This window comes from Brachyistius frenatus, unplaced genomic scaffold (genome assembly GCF_029030835.1).
Source record: "Brachyistius frenatus isolate BFR_SWC_R1_liver_20210118 unplaced genomic scaffold, ASM2903083v1 Contig_195, whole genome shotgun sequence".
NCBI classification, from domain to species: Eukaryota; Metazoa; Chordata; class Actinopteri; family Embiotocidae; genus Brachyistius; species Brachyistius frenatus.
In genome coordinates, this window is record NW_027210794.1 from 284,331 (window position 1) to 300,890 (window position 16,560).

General features: G+C 41.4%; 1 protein-coding gene across 3 annotated transcripts in view; it reads left to right on the forward strand.

The window, feature by feature from the left end:
• Positions 1–16,560, forward strand: part of cep290 (centrosomal protein 290) — a 47,834-nt gene that overhangs the window by 1,844 nt on the left and 29,430 nt on the right. For 2 of the 3 annotated variants that reach the window (XM_069718636.1, XM_069718638.1), the window contains exons 2-18: positions 1,145–1,222; positions 1,439–1,508; positions 1,595–1,641; positions 4,791–4,925; positions 5,390–5,443; positions 6,723–6,869; positions 7,170–7,352; positions 7,590–7,679; positions 8,084–8,206; positions 9,030–9,153; positions 10,991–11,163; positions 11,464–11,626; positions 11,737–11,837; positions 12,432–12,498; positions 14,206–14,321; positions 15,752–15,827; positions 16,014–16,147. In XM_069718636.1, the coding sequence (XP_069574737.1) occupies positions 1,145–1,222; positions 1,439–1,508; positions 1,595–1,641; positions 4,791–4,925; positions 5,390–5,443; positions 6,723–6,869; positions 7,170–7,352; positions 7,590–7,679; positions 8,084–8,206; positions 9,030–9,153; positions 10,991–11,163; positions 11,464–11,626; positions 11,737–11,837; positions 12,432–12,498; positions 14,206–14,321; positions 15,752–15,827; positions 16,014–16,147 (1,881 nt within the window). The remainder of the gene's footprint in view (positions 1–1,144; positions 1,223–1,438; positions 1,509–1,594; positions 1,642–4,790; positions 4,926–5,389; positions 5,444–6,722; positions 6,870–7,169; positions 7,353–7,589; positions 7,680–8,083; positions 8,207–9,029; positions 9,154–10,990; positions 11,164–11,463; positions 11,627–11,736; positions 11,838–12,431; positions 12,499–14,205; positions 14,322–15,751; positions 15,828–16,013; positions 16,148–16,560) is intronic. The other variant, XM_069718637.1, reaches the window with a different exon arrangement.

A 16,560-nucleotide genomic window follows, 5' to 3' on the forward strand; every position in this document is an offset into this window, starting at 1 on the left:
AAGTAAAAGCACTGGTACCAAAGTAAAAGCACTGGTACCAAAGTAAAAGCACTGATACCAAAGTAAAAGCACTGGTACCAAAGTAAAAGCACTGGTACCAATGTAAAAGTACTGGTACCAAAGTAAAAGCACTGATACCAAAGTAAAAGTACTGGTACCAAAGTAAAAGTACTGGTACCACCTGGAAACACTCCACTCCAAGTTAAAGTCCTGCAGTCAAAACCTCACTGAAGTTAACATTTTATCAACTAAAGGTACTTAAAGTATCAAAAGTAAAACTACACGCAATGCAGTAAATGCTCTCTGTCAGCGGTTTTTTTTTAAAATTTTTAACTAAATTAATGTACATTCTAATGGTGTAATTATTTAAAGTTTTGCTTTTTAAAACTACTTCATGTACTGCTGGTTAGTTTAATCTCCAGTAATGCATCGTATTCCACAAGATTTTTAAATGTTTGTATTGTTTCTGTACTGTATACATTAAGTCAACGAACACATTTTCCAGAAAGTGCATTTTAAAATAGTTTATTTAGCTTAAAAAGTAGGAGATTTTTCTCAACCCATAAAACATCAAATCCTTCAGTTTATCAGAAGAATTCAAAATCACCACATTTGGAGATGATGAGAAACTGTAATCTTAAAAAGTAACTCGTGACTAAAGCTGTCACACAAAGTAGAAATGACAAGATTTGTCTCTGCGATTTAGTGGAGTACAAGTATGAAATAAAGTACATATACCTTAAATTTATATTTAAGTACAGTACTCGAGTAAATGTCCTCAGTAACACTCCATCATTGCTCTTAGGTTGCAAATTTCAGTCACACTGTGTATGTCAATGTGATCAAAGAAATGCTGCTGTCCTTAATATGAGCTTGTTATTCAGGGCCTCTTGCTGGGTGTCTTTTTGTTTTTTTTAACAAAATGGACTTCTCTGATTGGTTTGCTTTGACTGTCCATGCTGTCTTTGCTCGCGGCAAATCTCTCACAGCAGCCCAACATCTGCAGAAACCTCGAGCTGAACTCGTACTGAATGGAGCAATACTATTATACGTATGCTACTATAATGTTTTGGTCCAGATTCTGGAGCTTAAATGACACAACAGTTGTCTGCTTTTAATTCCAAACCTGTTTTTTCCCACACAGATTGATGAATTGGAGGTGAAGGATGAAGCTCCAGAGAAAATCATTCAAGTCCTCCGAGTGTCTCAGGCCCTCCTGGAGGTGTTCAGTTTTATTATTTCCACAGTCTGATCTCTCCCATGCACATCTGTTACCCGCCCCACTGGTAGATGCAGTGTGTTTTAAGAAGGAAGGATATTTTATCTTTAATCCACTCGACTGATCTTGATTCTGTTTCAGTGCATCTGCTGTTTGAAATGTTGCCTCTGAAACAGAAAGACGATCATTTCCGATGTCTTCTCTCCCTCTGCCTGTTAGATTAAGAATCGGGAGCTCGCTCTTACCGTCAACTTCGTGGAGAACGTCGGTGTCAATCACGCTAGAATCGGTTCGTACGCAGATGAAGTTTGATCAACAAAATGTTTTGTACGTTCAGCCCGGTTTACATTGTTGTTTCTGCCTTCTGTGTTGTAGAAAAGGAACTTCAAGCAAAGCTGTCTAGACTGGAGGAAGAGGGCAAGGTAACGTCTGTGTATCTGTTTAATGAACTTCATATGTGTCTACATACACTGAAGGAAATCATTATTTGATCTCTTGACGATTTTGTAAGTTTGTCCACTGACAGAAATGAACGGTCTATAATTGTAATGGAGGTTTATTTTAACAGACAGAATTTAAAAACAAAATCCAGAAAATCACAACATACAAAATTTATAAATTGATTTGCATCTGATTGTGTGAAATAAGTATTTGATCCCGTAGCAGAACATGACTCAGTACTTGGTGCAGAAAGCGTTGTTGGCGAGGTCAGAGGTCAGAGGTTTCTGGTAGTTGGTCTCCAGGTTTGAACATCTCAGGAGGGATGTTGTTCACTCCTCTTTGCAGATCCTCCAAATCCTTCAGGTTTCCAGGCTGTTGCTCGGCAACAGGAAGCTTCAGCTCCCTCCACAGATGTTCTCTGGGATGAAGGTCCGGAGACCGGCTCGACCTCTCCGTGACCTTCATGTGCTTCTTCTTGAGCCATTCCTTTGTTGCCTCGCCGAATGTTTTGGGTCATTGTGGTGCTGAAGACCGTCCACGACCCGTCTTCAGTGTCCCGGCTGAGGGAAGGAGGTCGTCCCCAAGATGTCCCGGTACACGGCCCCGTCCGTCCTCCCCTCGATGTGGTGAAGTCGTCCTGTCCCCTCAGCAGAGAAACACCCCCAAAACAGAATGTCTCCACCTCCATGTTGGACGGTGGGACGGTGGGGACAGCGGGGACAGTGTTCTTGGGTTCTAGTCAGCGTTTCTCTTCCTCCAAACACAGCGAGTCCAGTTGATGTCAAAGAGCTGGATGTTGGTCTCCTCTGACCACGTCACCTCCTCCAAGCCTTCTCTGAATCCTTCAGGTGTTCGTTGGTAAACTTCAGACGGGTCTGTCCCTGTGTCTTCTTGAGCCGGGGGACCTCGCAGTGCTGCAGGATCTTAATCCATGACGGCGTCATGTGTTACCGATGGTTTCCATGGTGACTGTGGTCCCAGCTGTCTGGAGATCATGAACAAGTTCCTCCGTATAGTTCTGGTCTGATCCCTCACCTTCCTCATGATCATCAATACCCCACAAGGCCAGATCTCCGTGGAGCCCCAGACCGAGGACATCCGGGCGGCACGGTGGTGCAGTGGTTAGCACTGTCACCTCACAGCAAAAAAGGTTCCGGGTTCAAATCCGGTCCTGGGCCTTTCTGTGCGGAGTTTGCATGTTCTCCCTGTGCTTGCGTGGGTTCTCTCCGGGTTCTCCGGCTTCCTCCCATTATCCAAAAACATGCACCTCAGGTCAGGTTACCTGGCGCCGCGCTAGTGGCAGCCTGCTGCAGCAGCTCCCCCCTGAGAGCCCCCCTGCTGTAGTGAAGACATTTCCCCTCCGGGATTAATAAAGTGTATAAAATCAAATCAAAATAAAAAAATCCAGACCGAGGACATCCAGACCGAGGAGATGCAGACCGAGGACGTCCAGACCGAGGAGATGCAGACCGAGGACGTCCAGACCGAGGAGATGCAGACCGAGGAGGTCCAGACCGAGGAGGACATCCGTGTCATTTAGTGTTTCTTCCATTTCCCAATAATCTCACCAACAGTTGTCTCCTTCTCACCGAGCTGCTGGCCGATGGTTTTATAGTCCATTCCAGCCTCGTGCAGGTCTGCGATCTGTCCCTGACGTCCTGAGACAGCTCTTTGGTCTCCATGGTGGACAGATTGGAATCTGATTGATTGATTCTGTGGACAGGTGTCTTTTATACAGGTGACGAGTTGAGATTCGGAGTACTTTCTTAAAGCGAGAGGACAAATCTAACCGTCTGTGGGAGACAGAGTTCCTGCTGGTTGGTAGGAGATCAAATACTTATTTCACACAATCAAATGCAAATCAATTTATTACAGGAAGTAGTATTGTTTCAAATCACACACTGCAGCTCTGCACTGACAGGAAATGACCTCATCATGTGACCACATCACCCTCCAAAATATCTGCAGCTTTAATTATTTTACCCAGAAATCAACGTGTTTTTTTTTCCCTCTGTTTAACACTCAATAAACACACTGATTCTTCTGGCCAACTCTTTTAATTTGAAAATCCTTTACGTCGGTGGCCCCGCCCCTTCCGCTATGGAGCCAAGATGGCGACCGTTTAGGGTTGAAAGTGTCCAGAGTTTCACACTTCTTGTTTGGAGCGTTCTGAGTGCTTCATCCTGGAACTGGTAGTGTTCTGATGTTTTTGTACAACATCTGGAACACAGCATCAGAGAAATGTCATATTTCCATCACTATGTCTACGTCGTTTTTTGAAGCTCGAGTGCCCCGACTCGGCCTTTCTTTCCTTTAATAGCATATGATTTGAGAATTAGCGCCACCACACTACATTCTTTGTTTTGCGTAATGGTGCATGTCATTGTTCGTAATTTCTTTCTGTATTTCAGCAGCAGCCGTTGCATATTTCAGTAGTTATCATAGTAATATCTGTTTACAAAAACCTAAAGGGCAAACAGAAATGTAATTTTTATTGATATACTTTTATATATATATATATATATATATATATATATATATATACCCAATAAACGGCTATTCTTCTACGTGAGGTGTATTTTTAAACTAGGATTTTACTATAATAGTGGCATAAAATGAACAGAAAAAGACAAATCCTAAATATATGAATGACAAATAATCTTTAACTAAAATAACATTAGCGTAACACTCTTACCAATTATGAATAACATTATAGATAATTATTATGAATGTGAATAAACACACTTGTGTGTGATTTGAAATCACTTTCCATGCATCTTTACTGCTGGTAGTGGTGCCATACCTCTCAGCCAATCAGTGAGGGCAGCCCCGGCTACAAGGGGATTGGCTGTGGTGACCACTGAAGACAGCACCTAAGAAGATTACAGCTAATTCCCTGCATGCTCACAGCAGTTATTTCTAGTTTCAACCTGATTATTATTTCGGTTTTGTTTTAGGTTTGTATGTAATTAGAATTTTCCCTCCTTCTGTTTGCTTTGCAGAGAGAAAGTTAATCTTTGTTGTTGATCTTACGTGCATGTTGGCGCTGTAAACAGATGGAGGTGATGACACACTGAACGGTTTCTGGGTGGGGGGGTTGTTTATCTCGTTTCCGGTTCATTCGACGCAGCACTTCGGCACCGGGCCAGACACCCACTTTCTTAGGGATGAGATCCGTCAGCTCGAGACCCAGCTGGAGCAAAGGGAGAAGGAGCTGACCCAGTTAAAGAAAGAAATGGGCAAGGACAAGAAAAGCAACGAGGAGGTATGAGCATCTCACCAGGAGAGTCCTGGAGAGTGGATTCACGCCGAGTCCTTGATGACCTTTGCACACGCTGTGTTGACATTTCACATGCTGTTGAAAAGCATTTCTTATCTGGTCAAATCAGACGGTGCCAGCAGGTGATATTGAACTGCATATTAGTATATTTTAATAATGGGCACTCAAGTAATAAATAATTGAATGTTTTCACAAATATTCATAAAAAAAATTCCATCTGAAAAAAAAAACATTACAACTTTAACATATTTTAATTATTTGACCAATTATGTGTATTTTCGCTAACATGAGATGTCGTTTGTATCCAGGTTTCACCCACTTTCCATTTCTTAATACTCAGGTTAAAGCTCTTGAACGAGGCCGCGGCCGAGTGGAACAGATGTTCAATGAGCATCTTCTTTGCTTTGCATGGGACTCTGTTTCTGAATTTTGTGCTGTTTTTTTTCTAGCTGGTTGTGCGAGCGGAGGAGGCTGAGAACGAGGTCAAGAAGCTGAAACGAGAGGTAGGTGACAGTCGGCAGATTATTTCCTCACGTCATCCTCCTTTAATACTCCGTCTATTCTTAATCTGTCTCTCGTTATCTCTTTCTGTTCCACTGCAAAGATAAAAACACTTAAGAAGAAGGTAAGAAATGTAGGAAATAGTTAAATTAGGTTTTAAATATTCAGAGTTAGTTTGATAGTTTAGGTGTAATTGAGCCCATATTTAAGGGACACATTTTAAAAGTTTATATTAGTTCTGACCACTGAATCCTATTTTTGTTGTCATCGTGATATGAATGTGCTGAAGAGAAAAGTGTGAATAGATATATATGATTTTATTTACATTTACATTTGACCAATCAGATGGAGCCCTGGATACAGACTGCTGCCTAATGTTGAGCTCCACCACAGAAATATCACATCTCGCATAATAATCATGACGTTTAACTCAAGCTCCAAGCAAAAAAATCTGTTTGGATAAACGTTGATGACTTTTCATTGACGAGTGTCCCGTTCGGCACCATGAACGTCTCCCTGCATCTCTTCTGTTCAGTCAGTGGCAGAGAAAAAAAACCTTCTAACTTTCTGTCTGAGTGATAACTTTACATGTAAATAACTCTGAAGTTGCAGCACAGCAGCAGCTTTTAAGTGGCTGCTGGTTAACGTGTGGCATCTTAATTCTTAATTCAATCATAATTGCCCGTGTTTCGGTCTCTATTTCATACTCGTCCTGTTGTTGGAGTCCAGAATAATGAGAGTAGCTTTGTTTGAATTTGGCCACATGAACATACAGAACATGTGAGTTCAGAAAGAAGAAGAGAATCAACCAGATGTAAAGACACCAGGCAAAATGCAGATACAACGTAATGACATCACACATATGATATCATCGAACACTTTTCAAGGTGGCTTTAGCTACTCTCCATTGAAAGTAAAGCTTTTTTGGATTTGTTTTCACGGAGACATTATTTAGTTTAGATAGTGAGTTTTGTATTGTAATTACTGTTGTAGGTTCGGTTAAAAGTAAGACTGCAACTTACTAATCATTTTCTTGATGAATCAAATAATCATTTGGTCCACAAAGCCTTAGACATTATTTTAAAATGGCCGTTACAAATCCTCAGAGCTGAAGGCGACATCTTTGTCAAACACCCAGTCTGGAAGGCCAAACTATTTATTCACCTTTAAAAGACAAAACTAGTGGGAAATGTTCAACAAATAAGTGCTTTTACGTGTGTGTGTGTGATGACAGGAAGTCTGATTTCTGAATTGATCTCTGTCCTTCCTGCACCACATCAGAACCAGCAGCTCCAGCAGGATGTGGACTTCTACCGTGGAGAGTTGGACCAGAAGGAGCCGGTCCCGTCCAAAGACGAGAACGCTGAGACTCAGAGGAAGCTCAACTCGGCCAACCGCCAGCTCTACCAGTGCCTGGAAGATCTGCAGGTACTTTGGAAGTCTACTTGTTTAGCGTAACATCTGGCTGATGCAACAGACCATCATTTAACAAGCCTGGCAGGACTACAGTGCTTTCTGACAAATGTCAAGGAAGAAAAAACCCTAAATCTGAATACTGCCAAAGACATGCAAGATAAGTGTTGTTTTTAATTAATAATTTAACTTTTTACTAGTTTGTTTTATGGCTTTCATCTGTTTCTATGATCTGCTCTTTGTCCTGCTGATTTGTAGCATGTGAAGGTATGTGTCCACAAATCAAGCCGACTCCATTGTTTTTGTGTCCGTCAGCGAGCCGAGGACGAGAACGTCCACCTGAAGACACAGAACGAGCAGATGCAGAAGAGTCTGGAGGAGTCGGTGAGGGAGATGGAGAAGATGACAGACGAGTACAACAAGATGAAGATCGTCGTGCAGCAGACCGACTCCATCGTGGACCAGCTCAGGAAAGAGCGGGATCATGCAAAGCTCCAAGTAAAGACCGCCCTCAGTGAACTGATCTTTTTATTATCTTCTCTGTTTCAATTCCAAATCTGTGGGTAGTTTCCTGAAATATATTTTCATCATTCATCATTTCACTGCGGGTTATCACATACATAAACCAGGATGCCATGAGAAAAGGCTGCGATGTTGAATCTGTCTGGTTTTTTTTAGTAGATGATGACATTTGTTGTACTAAATCATGTCTCCATGTGTCTGTTTAATGTGCAGGTCAGAGAGTTAACAGATAAGATTCATAGCATGACTGAAGAAGACGACCCAATTATGGCAGCTGTTAATGCCAAAGTGGAGGAATGGAAGGTGGGTGTTCATCAAACCTTTTGTTTTTCCTTGAAGAAACATATAAGCTAAAGTATGTCTGACAAAAGAGTACAGATGGATTAGAAACATACAGAGATTTGAATAACGTCTTTAAGGTTTTTCATTCTTGGATTCTTGGATTCTTTACCTGCCGTTCAACCGTAAGAATGGGAGTCTTAACCTGCAGACTTCTCCGGTGTGTTCACGGGAAGTTGTAAAAACTCTCAGTTCATCCGGATCAAGCAGACTCTCTTTAGACTTCCAGAGAGTCAGAAGAGACTCACTTCCTCGATTTATCTCGCAAAACCATCTAACGTTTCCTACTATCATGACTGAGTTTTGCATTTTGTTGAACTCTTCTACAACTCTTGTACTGTTGTGCTGACTCGGTCTTTTCCTCACAGAGAGTGCTCTCGGTGAAGGATGATGACATTGTGGTGTACCAGCAGATGATCCGCGACCTGAGGGAGAAGCTGCGTTCAGCCCAGCTGGACTTGGACAAAAGCAACGTTATCGCCTTGCAGCAGGTTCGTCACAATGAATCCTCGTCTGTGTGTTTCTCATCTCCTGCCTCCCTCAGTGGTGACCACAAAGGCTCTTTACATAGAAGTAACTTTAAATGAAAGGTTTACCTAATATGGTAAAGGATTGATCAGATTTCAGGGCACCTTATTTTTAATTGAAATAAATGTTGTGTCTATCATTCTATCATTTTTGTGTCACTTAAGATAAAATAGTATTTTTCAGATGAAATGTGCCAATAGAGAAATTGTTTGATTTAATTTGTGACGTCATTACAGGAAGTGGTCATGTATTAAATGATCACAATAACAGCTGCAGGAAAAGCATGAGGAAGAATGCTTACAAAATGCAGCATCATATGTGCCCTCAAAAAAGCTTAAATTAAAACAATGTGCTTCAGATATGATTCTTGTAGACTGGGCATACTTTAATGTGAACTAACAGAACAACAGGAGAACCCTGACTACAGTGTGGAGTCAGTATGTGTGCATGTCTTTGTGGGTATCTTCCGGTGTTGGGGTTTCCTGACACAGCTGATTATTTCATGTTTTTCCAACTATCTGTCTGCATGTCATTTGTCTTCGTTGGGCTTTCTGTCTTTGCTTCGTCATCTTTTATCACCCTGTCCTTCCTCCATCTCTGTCGCTGCCCCGGGTCAGGTCATATACGAGCTCTGCGCCGTAAGTTATATCTGTCATGTACCTCTTATCCTCGTATCCTTGTTTTCATTTCATACATTTCCTTAATGATGATAATTAAGTGCCCCACAGCTGGGTTTGCTGGTACATAAATCGTCATCAGTCTGAGTTGTCGGTGAATGTCTTCAAGGCCGTCCAAGAGCGAGATAATCAGATCAAGATGCTGAGTGAGCAGGTGGAGCAGTACACGGGTGACATGGAGAAACACGCCCAGCTCATCGAGGAGCTGAAGACGTCCACGAGGAAGGACCGAGGTGGGTGGAGCTGGTTCATACGCATACCGAAGACACGCATGTAACAGACTTCTGAGAAAGTCCGTCGAATGTCCCGCTCTGAAAGGAGAAAAATATAGTCTTTAAAAAAACACGCCACACATTCATGTTTTCGGCTTCATCAAATATTATTTTCTGTGAGCACCTTTGGATTTTGAACTGTAGGTCAGATAAAACAAGCGGTTTTAAGATTCCACCGGAGACTCCTGCAAGTTCTGATAGATGAGAGAGAAATAATTGATGGAAAACAGGAACCAGTTTTATCCCTGAAGAGAAGGGAACAGTACAGATTACAGCATCAGGTGTGTCTGCTCTCAGAAATCTCTATTTTAGATGCTTGCTCCGGAATAGAGAGATAATAATAATAAACTTTATTTGCATAGTACCTTTCATACAAGAAAAGCAAATATAAAGGAACATTTAAAAATATAGAAAATAAATAAAATGTGTAAAATTAAACACGAATAGAGTTCAAATATGGAAAAGAATCAGTAAGTGAAGGCTGCTGCAGCTTCTCAGTCACGGCTCAGGACAGACCTGTTCAGCCTCACTGCTGTGACTCTCACTCAGAGCAGGCAGCTGTTTTCACCTATGAAACCTTTAGAAGCTGAACAGCCACATGTTTCCAGGGGAGTCAGTGGGGAACAAATCAGAGCTGGACAGTGAATACCGGATCGTTCATAGAACTATGATTCTAAATGAAATGTACCTGCAGGATGCCTGTAGTGGTAATTGTTTGCAGATATATCAACTATAAGGTTCAAATCGTGTCCTGATCATGTAATAATACGGTTCTTCTTTTAAGTGGCTAAAATTTTTTATAAAATCTGCAGGAGTTTTGTTTAAGGTAAAAGTTTAGCATTGATATTAAAGTTTGCAGTAGCATCACCTCAGATGAATCTCCATGAAGTCATGAGTCATCCCGTAGGTCAATCATTAACTGAAGTTCAATCTCCTGTTAAATTAAGTATAAAGTAAAGCTTGTGAGGTATTGCGTTCATCTTTTCAACTTTCTGTGGCTGATAAACAGGTGAAGATGAGCAAAGTAAATCTTTAATAGTAATAAATGCTCGTTATGATGTGAACAAGAGCAGCGACTCTTTAACTGGTCTCGCCCTGAAGGAGCCACATTTTCTCTTAGTTATGAAGTCGTGATCCAGATTCTTTTTTTTATGTTTTAAACCACTCCGATTTTTCTTGGAAAAAATTGTGCAATAATTCACAATGCCTTCAAGCACTGTTAAAAATATGATTTCAGAAAAAAGTGGATAAAATCCCAATGAAATAAAGAGGCAGACTTATTTTGAACAACAGGCATGTATCTGTTACATCTGTTACAGACTCATAATACGCATCAAGTTTCAAGAATCTAAATTGAACTTGAAATTTGTGAAATGTGAAATTTAATGCTAAACATGTTTACAAATGCTCAAATGAGAGAGAACTACTGATTTGACAACAGTAGTTTTGGTCCTGTATGTACTTCAAGATAAAAGCACACCATCAGAAATTCCGTAGACTTCAAAATAATAGTTTTCCCTCAACTTTGTTTTACCCTCAACACACATTCACGGCTCACTCTGACAGTCCTCGTGACCCAGCAGTTAAGAAGCACTGACCTAAAGGAACTAGCTAATGAAATCCTATATTATATGACCTTTATTTAACCAGGTAAAATCAATTGAGAACCAATTCTCATTTACAATGATGACCTGTCAACACAGTCCACACAGTGACACAAACAGCACAGATATTGTGTGAGAACTGGATGTTTACTCGAATCTGCAGTTAAAGAAGTCATTTGGGTTTCTTGAACAAGGCCTACCTTCGAGCACGCAGCAGAAGAAGATGGAGGAGCTGAAGTCCAGGCTGGAAGCTGCAGACACCAGAGCAGCGGAAGCAGAGGAAGCATTGAAGCTGGCAGAAGATCATGCAGAGGAGAAAGACAAAGCTCTTATTGAGGCTTCAAACCGCTTGAGCCAGTACGAGTCTGTAAGTCTACAAACTCTCTCTCCCCTTTGGGTTTCACTCGCAGCTTAAATCAAAGATTTGGTTTCATCTTAATCAAATTATTTGAGACTTAATTTCCCAGAAGTCAGGCTTTTGAATTTATTCTTTTAATGTTCATCATTACTTTTAATAGAGACGTGACTGTGGTGTGACCAACGGGCTTCTTGAGTCTACAAGTGTGGTGTTTGTCTGTCGCCGTATCTCATGGCTTCCTGAAAAAAACAAGAGACAAGATGTGCTTTTTGATGGACAAGTAACCACAGATCTGTTTCTGTATTTCAGGGCACTTACGGCCTGGAAGCAGCCATTGTGGAGATCAAAGAGTGTAAAAATGAGATTAGAGTGAGAGATCGTGAGGCGGAGGTCATGACCAGAGAGATCAACCAGCTCGAGATGACGATTAGCGACCTCATGGACCAAAACCAGGATTTTAGAGAAAAACTAGGTCAGACTTTAACAAACCTTTACTTTTCTCATCTCCCAGGATGTTGAGACAACACTGATTTGGAACCTTGAAATTCATTTCACTTTTCTTTCTGTTGGTCTCCACTGAAGGTCTGGAGCCAAAGCAGGAAGTGGATCTAACAGAGTTCAGGCGCGCCAAAGATCTCAGACAGCGACAGTACAAAGCAGAAAATCAAGTTCTCACCAAAGAGGTAAAGTGGAGTCACAAAGGTTCAATTCAGTTCAATCTGATTTAATTTGTGTAGGTTATTTAAAGGAACTTAATACAGTAAAGTCCTTCAATCTTAACTTTACAGCATCATACAGAGAAACCCAACAATTCAACAAAGGGAAAACTCCTCTTTAAGGGAGAAAAGCCTCCAACAGACTATGGGAGAGAGAAAGAGTGAAGTTAATGAGGTCTAATGGTGAAATATGAGTTATAGAGAGTAAAAGAGTGAAGTTAATGAGGTCTAATGGTGAGATATGAGTTATAGAGAGTTAAAGAGTGAAGTTAATGAGGTCTAATGGTGAGATATGAGTTATAGAGAGTTAAAGAGTGAAGTTAATGAGGTCTAATGGTGAGATATGAGTTATAGAGAGTTAAAGAGTGAAGTTAATGAGGTCTAATGGTGAGATATGAGTTATAGAGTGAGAGGAAGAAGCCCAGTGCATCATGAGGTCCCCCAGCAGCCTCGGCCTGTAGCAGCTCCAACTACAGGATTCATCAAAAAGGGAAAGCAGCAGTTACAAAGGTTGTTTTTTTTCATGAGCTCCTCTCACCTTACTTTTTCATTTCTTTCTAGATTGAACGGCTTGAAGAGGAGAGACTAGAGCTGAAGAAACAGATCAGACGCATGGCGAAGGAAAGAGGTGACAGTAGAAATGTGTTTTATTTTGACATTGATGTTCTTTTCCAAAAGAGATAAAATCTGAGTTCATGTCTTAGATTTATTTATGTCCATCTTCTGATAAATTTTCAGGGAAGAAGCAGCTGAACAGCATCGTGTCATTCATAACTGACTTTAACACTTTGGTTCGTCTCAACTTCACTCACGTGACTGAACATTTACAGAAGGAGCTGCCTGCTTGTATAATATATGGCAGCAGTATTTTAACAGGTTCAACATGATGGTCAGTGTAGTTCTCTTCAGTCTTTATGTTCATCCAGCAGCATTCAGACCTGGTCTGTGATGAAAGTGATGCAGAAATGCTGCTAATAATAATAAAGACAACTTTATTTCTATTGCGCTTTTCAGAAACAAGTTACAAAGCGCTTTACATACATTAAAACACAATAGGGAACAGTTAGTAAAATATAATGATTAAATACAACAAAAATAAAACAGTCATTAAAACAGAGTGAATCAATACAAATGCAGTCAACAAAAGGCAGGTCTAAAATAGTGCTTTTAAAGAGTGGCTTGAGAGAAGAGTGTGTTAGTGTCCCTGATGTCCTCTGGCAGGTCGTCCCACAACTGAGGGGCCCGAACAGAAACCTGTAGTTTTAAGATTAGTTGGAGGTTCGGTCAGGAACGACCAACGTGACATCTCAGGTTGCATGTCAGCCCGTAGAGGTCACGAGGTCAGATATATATTCAGGAGTGATAAGTGATCATTACAATTTTTTAAATCTATTCTCAAATAGACAGGAAACCGATGGAGTGATTTTAAAACAGGTGTAACGTGCTCCCTCCTGTTGGACCTGCTTCTGAGTCTGGCTGCTGCATTTTGAATGAGTTGAAGTTGTGTGAGGCAGGAGGACAGAGCGGTGCAGTAATCTAACCGGGAGGACATGAAAGCATGAATTACTGTTTCTGGGGTATTGAGGGTTAGAAATGATCTGATTTTTGAAATTTTCTTGAGTTGAAAAAGAAGCGATTGTACATCAGAGTTGATGTGCTGCTCGAAGGTGAGATGGCTGTCACAGTCTCAGGGTAATCCCTGAGGTTTCTGCAGGAGGACGTAACGTTAGCTGAGAGGGAACTGAGATGGGAGGAAATGTAACTTTGGGATGAGTCTGGACGTATGATGATAATTTCTAATTTTGCTGAATGTAACTGAAGAAAGTTTGATGCCATCCGATTTTTTTATTTCTGCAATGCACATGTGGAGGCCGCTGAGTTGGTTAGTTGGTTAGTGTGGTTGTTGTTGGATAGCAGATGTTGCTGAGGCTGTAGTAAGATGGCATTGAAGGGTTTCATGTGTGAAGAGGGCATCACAGGCTGGTGAGACGGGAGAAGATGGAGGAGGTGGAGCATCAATGATGACAGAAAGGAATTTTTTTTGGTTGGATTTAATACAGGATGGTTTGTTTGTTCAGAATCATTTCTATTTTACATTGTTCCTCTGCTTTGATTTCTGTTTCTCTGAATAACGGTGTCATATAGGCCAGTTTTGGTAGAGTTTATTGTGTGAGCATGACAGCATCACACAATAATAACATGTCTAAATCATGTAACTAAATAATACAAACCAAAACTATGTAGAGTGTTTTCTCACTGGTTTATTGTCTATCATAACTTTCGTTCTCTTTTAAAACATGATATTATTAGATATTAACGGTTTGGCGTTAATCAGCCATGTCTGCAGGGTTCCCTCAGTCCAGCCTGCTGTTGGAGGACGATGTCAGCAGAGCCGTGCAGCCGCCTCTCAAACGAAGCAGCACGTACACTGATGAACAGATCAGACGCAAGGTGAGGAACAACATCCTTCCTCCATCCTCCTCCATCCTGACTCCTGAGTAACAACATCCCTCCTTCATCCTCCTCCATCCTCCTCCATCCTGACTCCTGAGTAATAACATCCCTCCTCCATCCTCCTCCATCCCTCCTCCATCCTCCTCCATCCTGACTCCTGAGTAACAACATCATCCTCCTTCATCCCTCCTCCATCCTCCTCCATCCTGACTCCTGAGTAATAACATCCCTCCTTCATCCTCCTTCATCCCTCCTCCATCTTCCTCCATCCTCCTCCATCCTGACTCTTGAGTAACAACATCCCTCCTCCACCCTGACTCCTGAGTAATAACATACCTCCTTCACCCTCCTTCATCCTCCTCCATCCTCCTTCATCCTCCTCCATCCTCCTCCATCCTGACTAACAACATCCCTCTTCCATCCTCCTCCATCCTGACTCCTGAGTAATAACATCCCTCCTTCATCCTCCTTCATCCATCCTCCTCCATCCTCCTCCATCCTGACTCTTGAGTAACAACATCCCTCCCTCCTCCATCCTCCTCCATCCTGACTCTTGAGTAACAACATCCCTCCTTCATCCTCCTCCATCCTGACTCTTGAGTGACAACATGACTATTTCATCCTCCTTCATCCTCGTTCATCCTCCTCCATCCTGACTAACAACATCCCTCCTCCATCCTCCTCAATCCTCCTCCATCCTGACTCCTGAGTAACAACATCCCTCCTCCATCCTCCTCTATCCTGACTCTTGAGTAACAACATCCCTCCTTCATCCTCGTTCATCCTCCTCCATCCTCCTCCATCCTGACTAACAACATCCCTCCTCCATCCTCCTCCATCCTCCTCCATCCTGACTCCTGAGTAACAACATCCCTCCTTCATCCTCTTTCATCCTCCTCCATCCTCCTTCATCCTCTTCCATCCTCTTTCATCCTCCTCCATCCTCCTTCATCCTCTTCCATCCTGACTCCTGAGTAACAACATCCCTCCTTCATCCTCCTCCATCCTCCTCCATCCTCGTTCATCCTCCTCATCCTCCTCCATCCTGACTCCTGAGTAACAACATCCCTCCTTCATCCTCCTGGATTAAGATGATGTCATGTATCCAAGAATTTATTTATTAACTAATTTATGTGGATGCCAGTAGGACACCAGGTAATGACATGGTTATGTGTCCATTAGGGAAACAATCCCAATGGTTATTTAAAAGAGAATCCATAAGAAGAATATTTACGAGAGAGGATAAACTGAGTCAAGCACATCAAACCGACAGGAAGTTAATGACCTGTGATCGGTCCACATTAATCTGTGATTGTCAAATAAAAGTCCTGAACAACTGTAAATGGTTTAGTGGCCACAATATGTGTTGCAACTGTAGATAATATCTTTTACTTAGGTTTTCTTTTTTTTTTTCCTTTTTATTGCAGAATGAGTTCCTGGAGAAAGAGTTGATCAATAAGGAGAGAGAGTTGGAAGTTCAGAAGACCCAGTTTCAGGTCAAATGTAAGTATGAGATTTGACATCAGGTGTTTCATTTCCTATGTTTGGGAAATGTGTGTCTAAAGTAAATAACATTTTAATAATAAGAAGAAGGAAAGTTAACATCTGAACAGTTTATACAGAGAGAATAGTTTTTGTTCCTTTTAAAGTGAATTTAATATCTCCCTGCTTCACTGTTTGTCCTGTCAGTGGAAGAAGTGTCCAAAGTGAAACGAGATCTGGAGGCTGCATTGAAAGACGCCCTTCAAGCTATGAGGATCAATCAGCAGATGTCTTCATGCGATGATGCCGTCTCTGTTCCTCATCTGGAGAGGTTGGCTGGTGTGAGTATCTGCCACACACCGAACCTCATGTTAAACACGAGTCGTCTTTAAATACAAGCTGCCTTTAATTATTCAAAGTTTGGTCCATATCGGGGACTGTTTTTGCATCTTTATGGACAAAGACTTTGGGGTCATTTTGAATGAATTGGCATTATGTTGTTGGAAGGACTTCAACGTCATCTGAACAAACCTTAATGAGAACAGGGTTTCCAGACTGGAAGCACATCAAACACTGAAGCACTGAGCAGGAGTCAGGCTGATAATATTACCTTAATATTAAAAAACAATTCAATTCAACTTTATTTATATAGTGCCAAATCACAACACAGGTTATTTCATGGCACTTAACACATTAAAGTTACAAGTCACGGGAAGACTTTACAATATTATACAGAGAAACCCAACAATTCAAC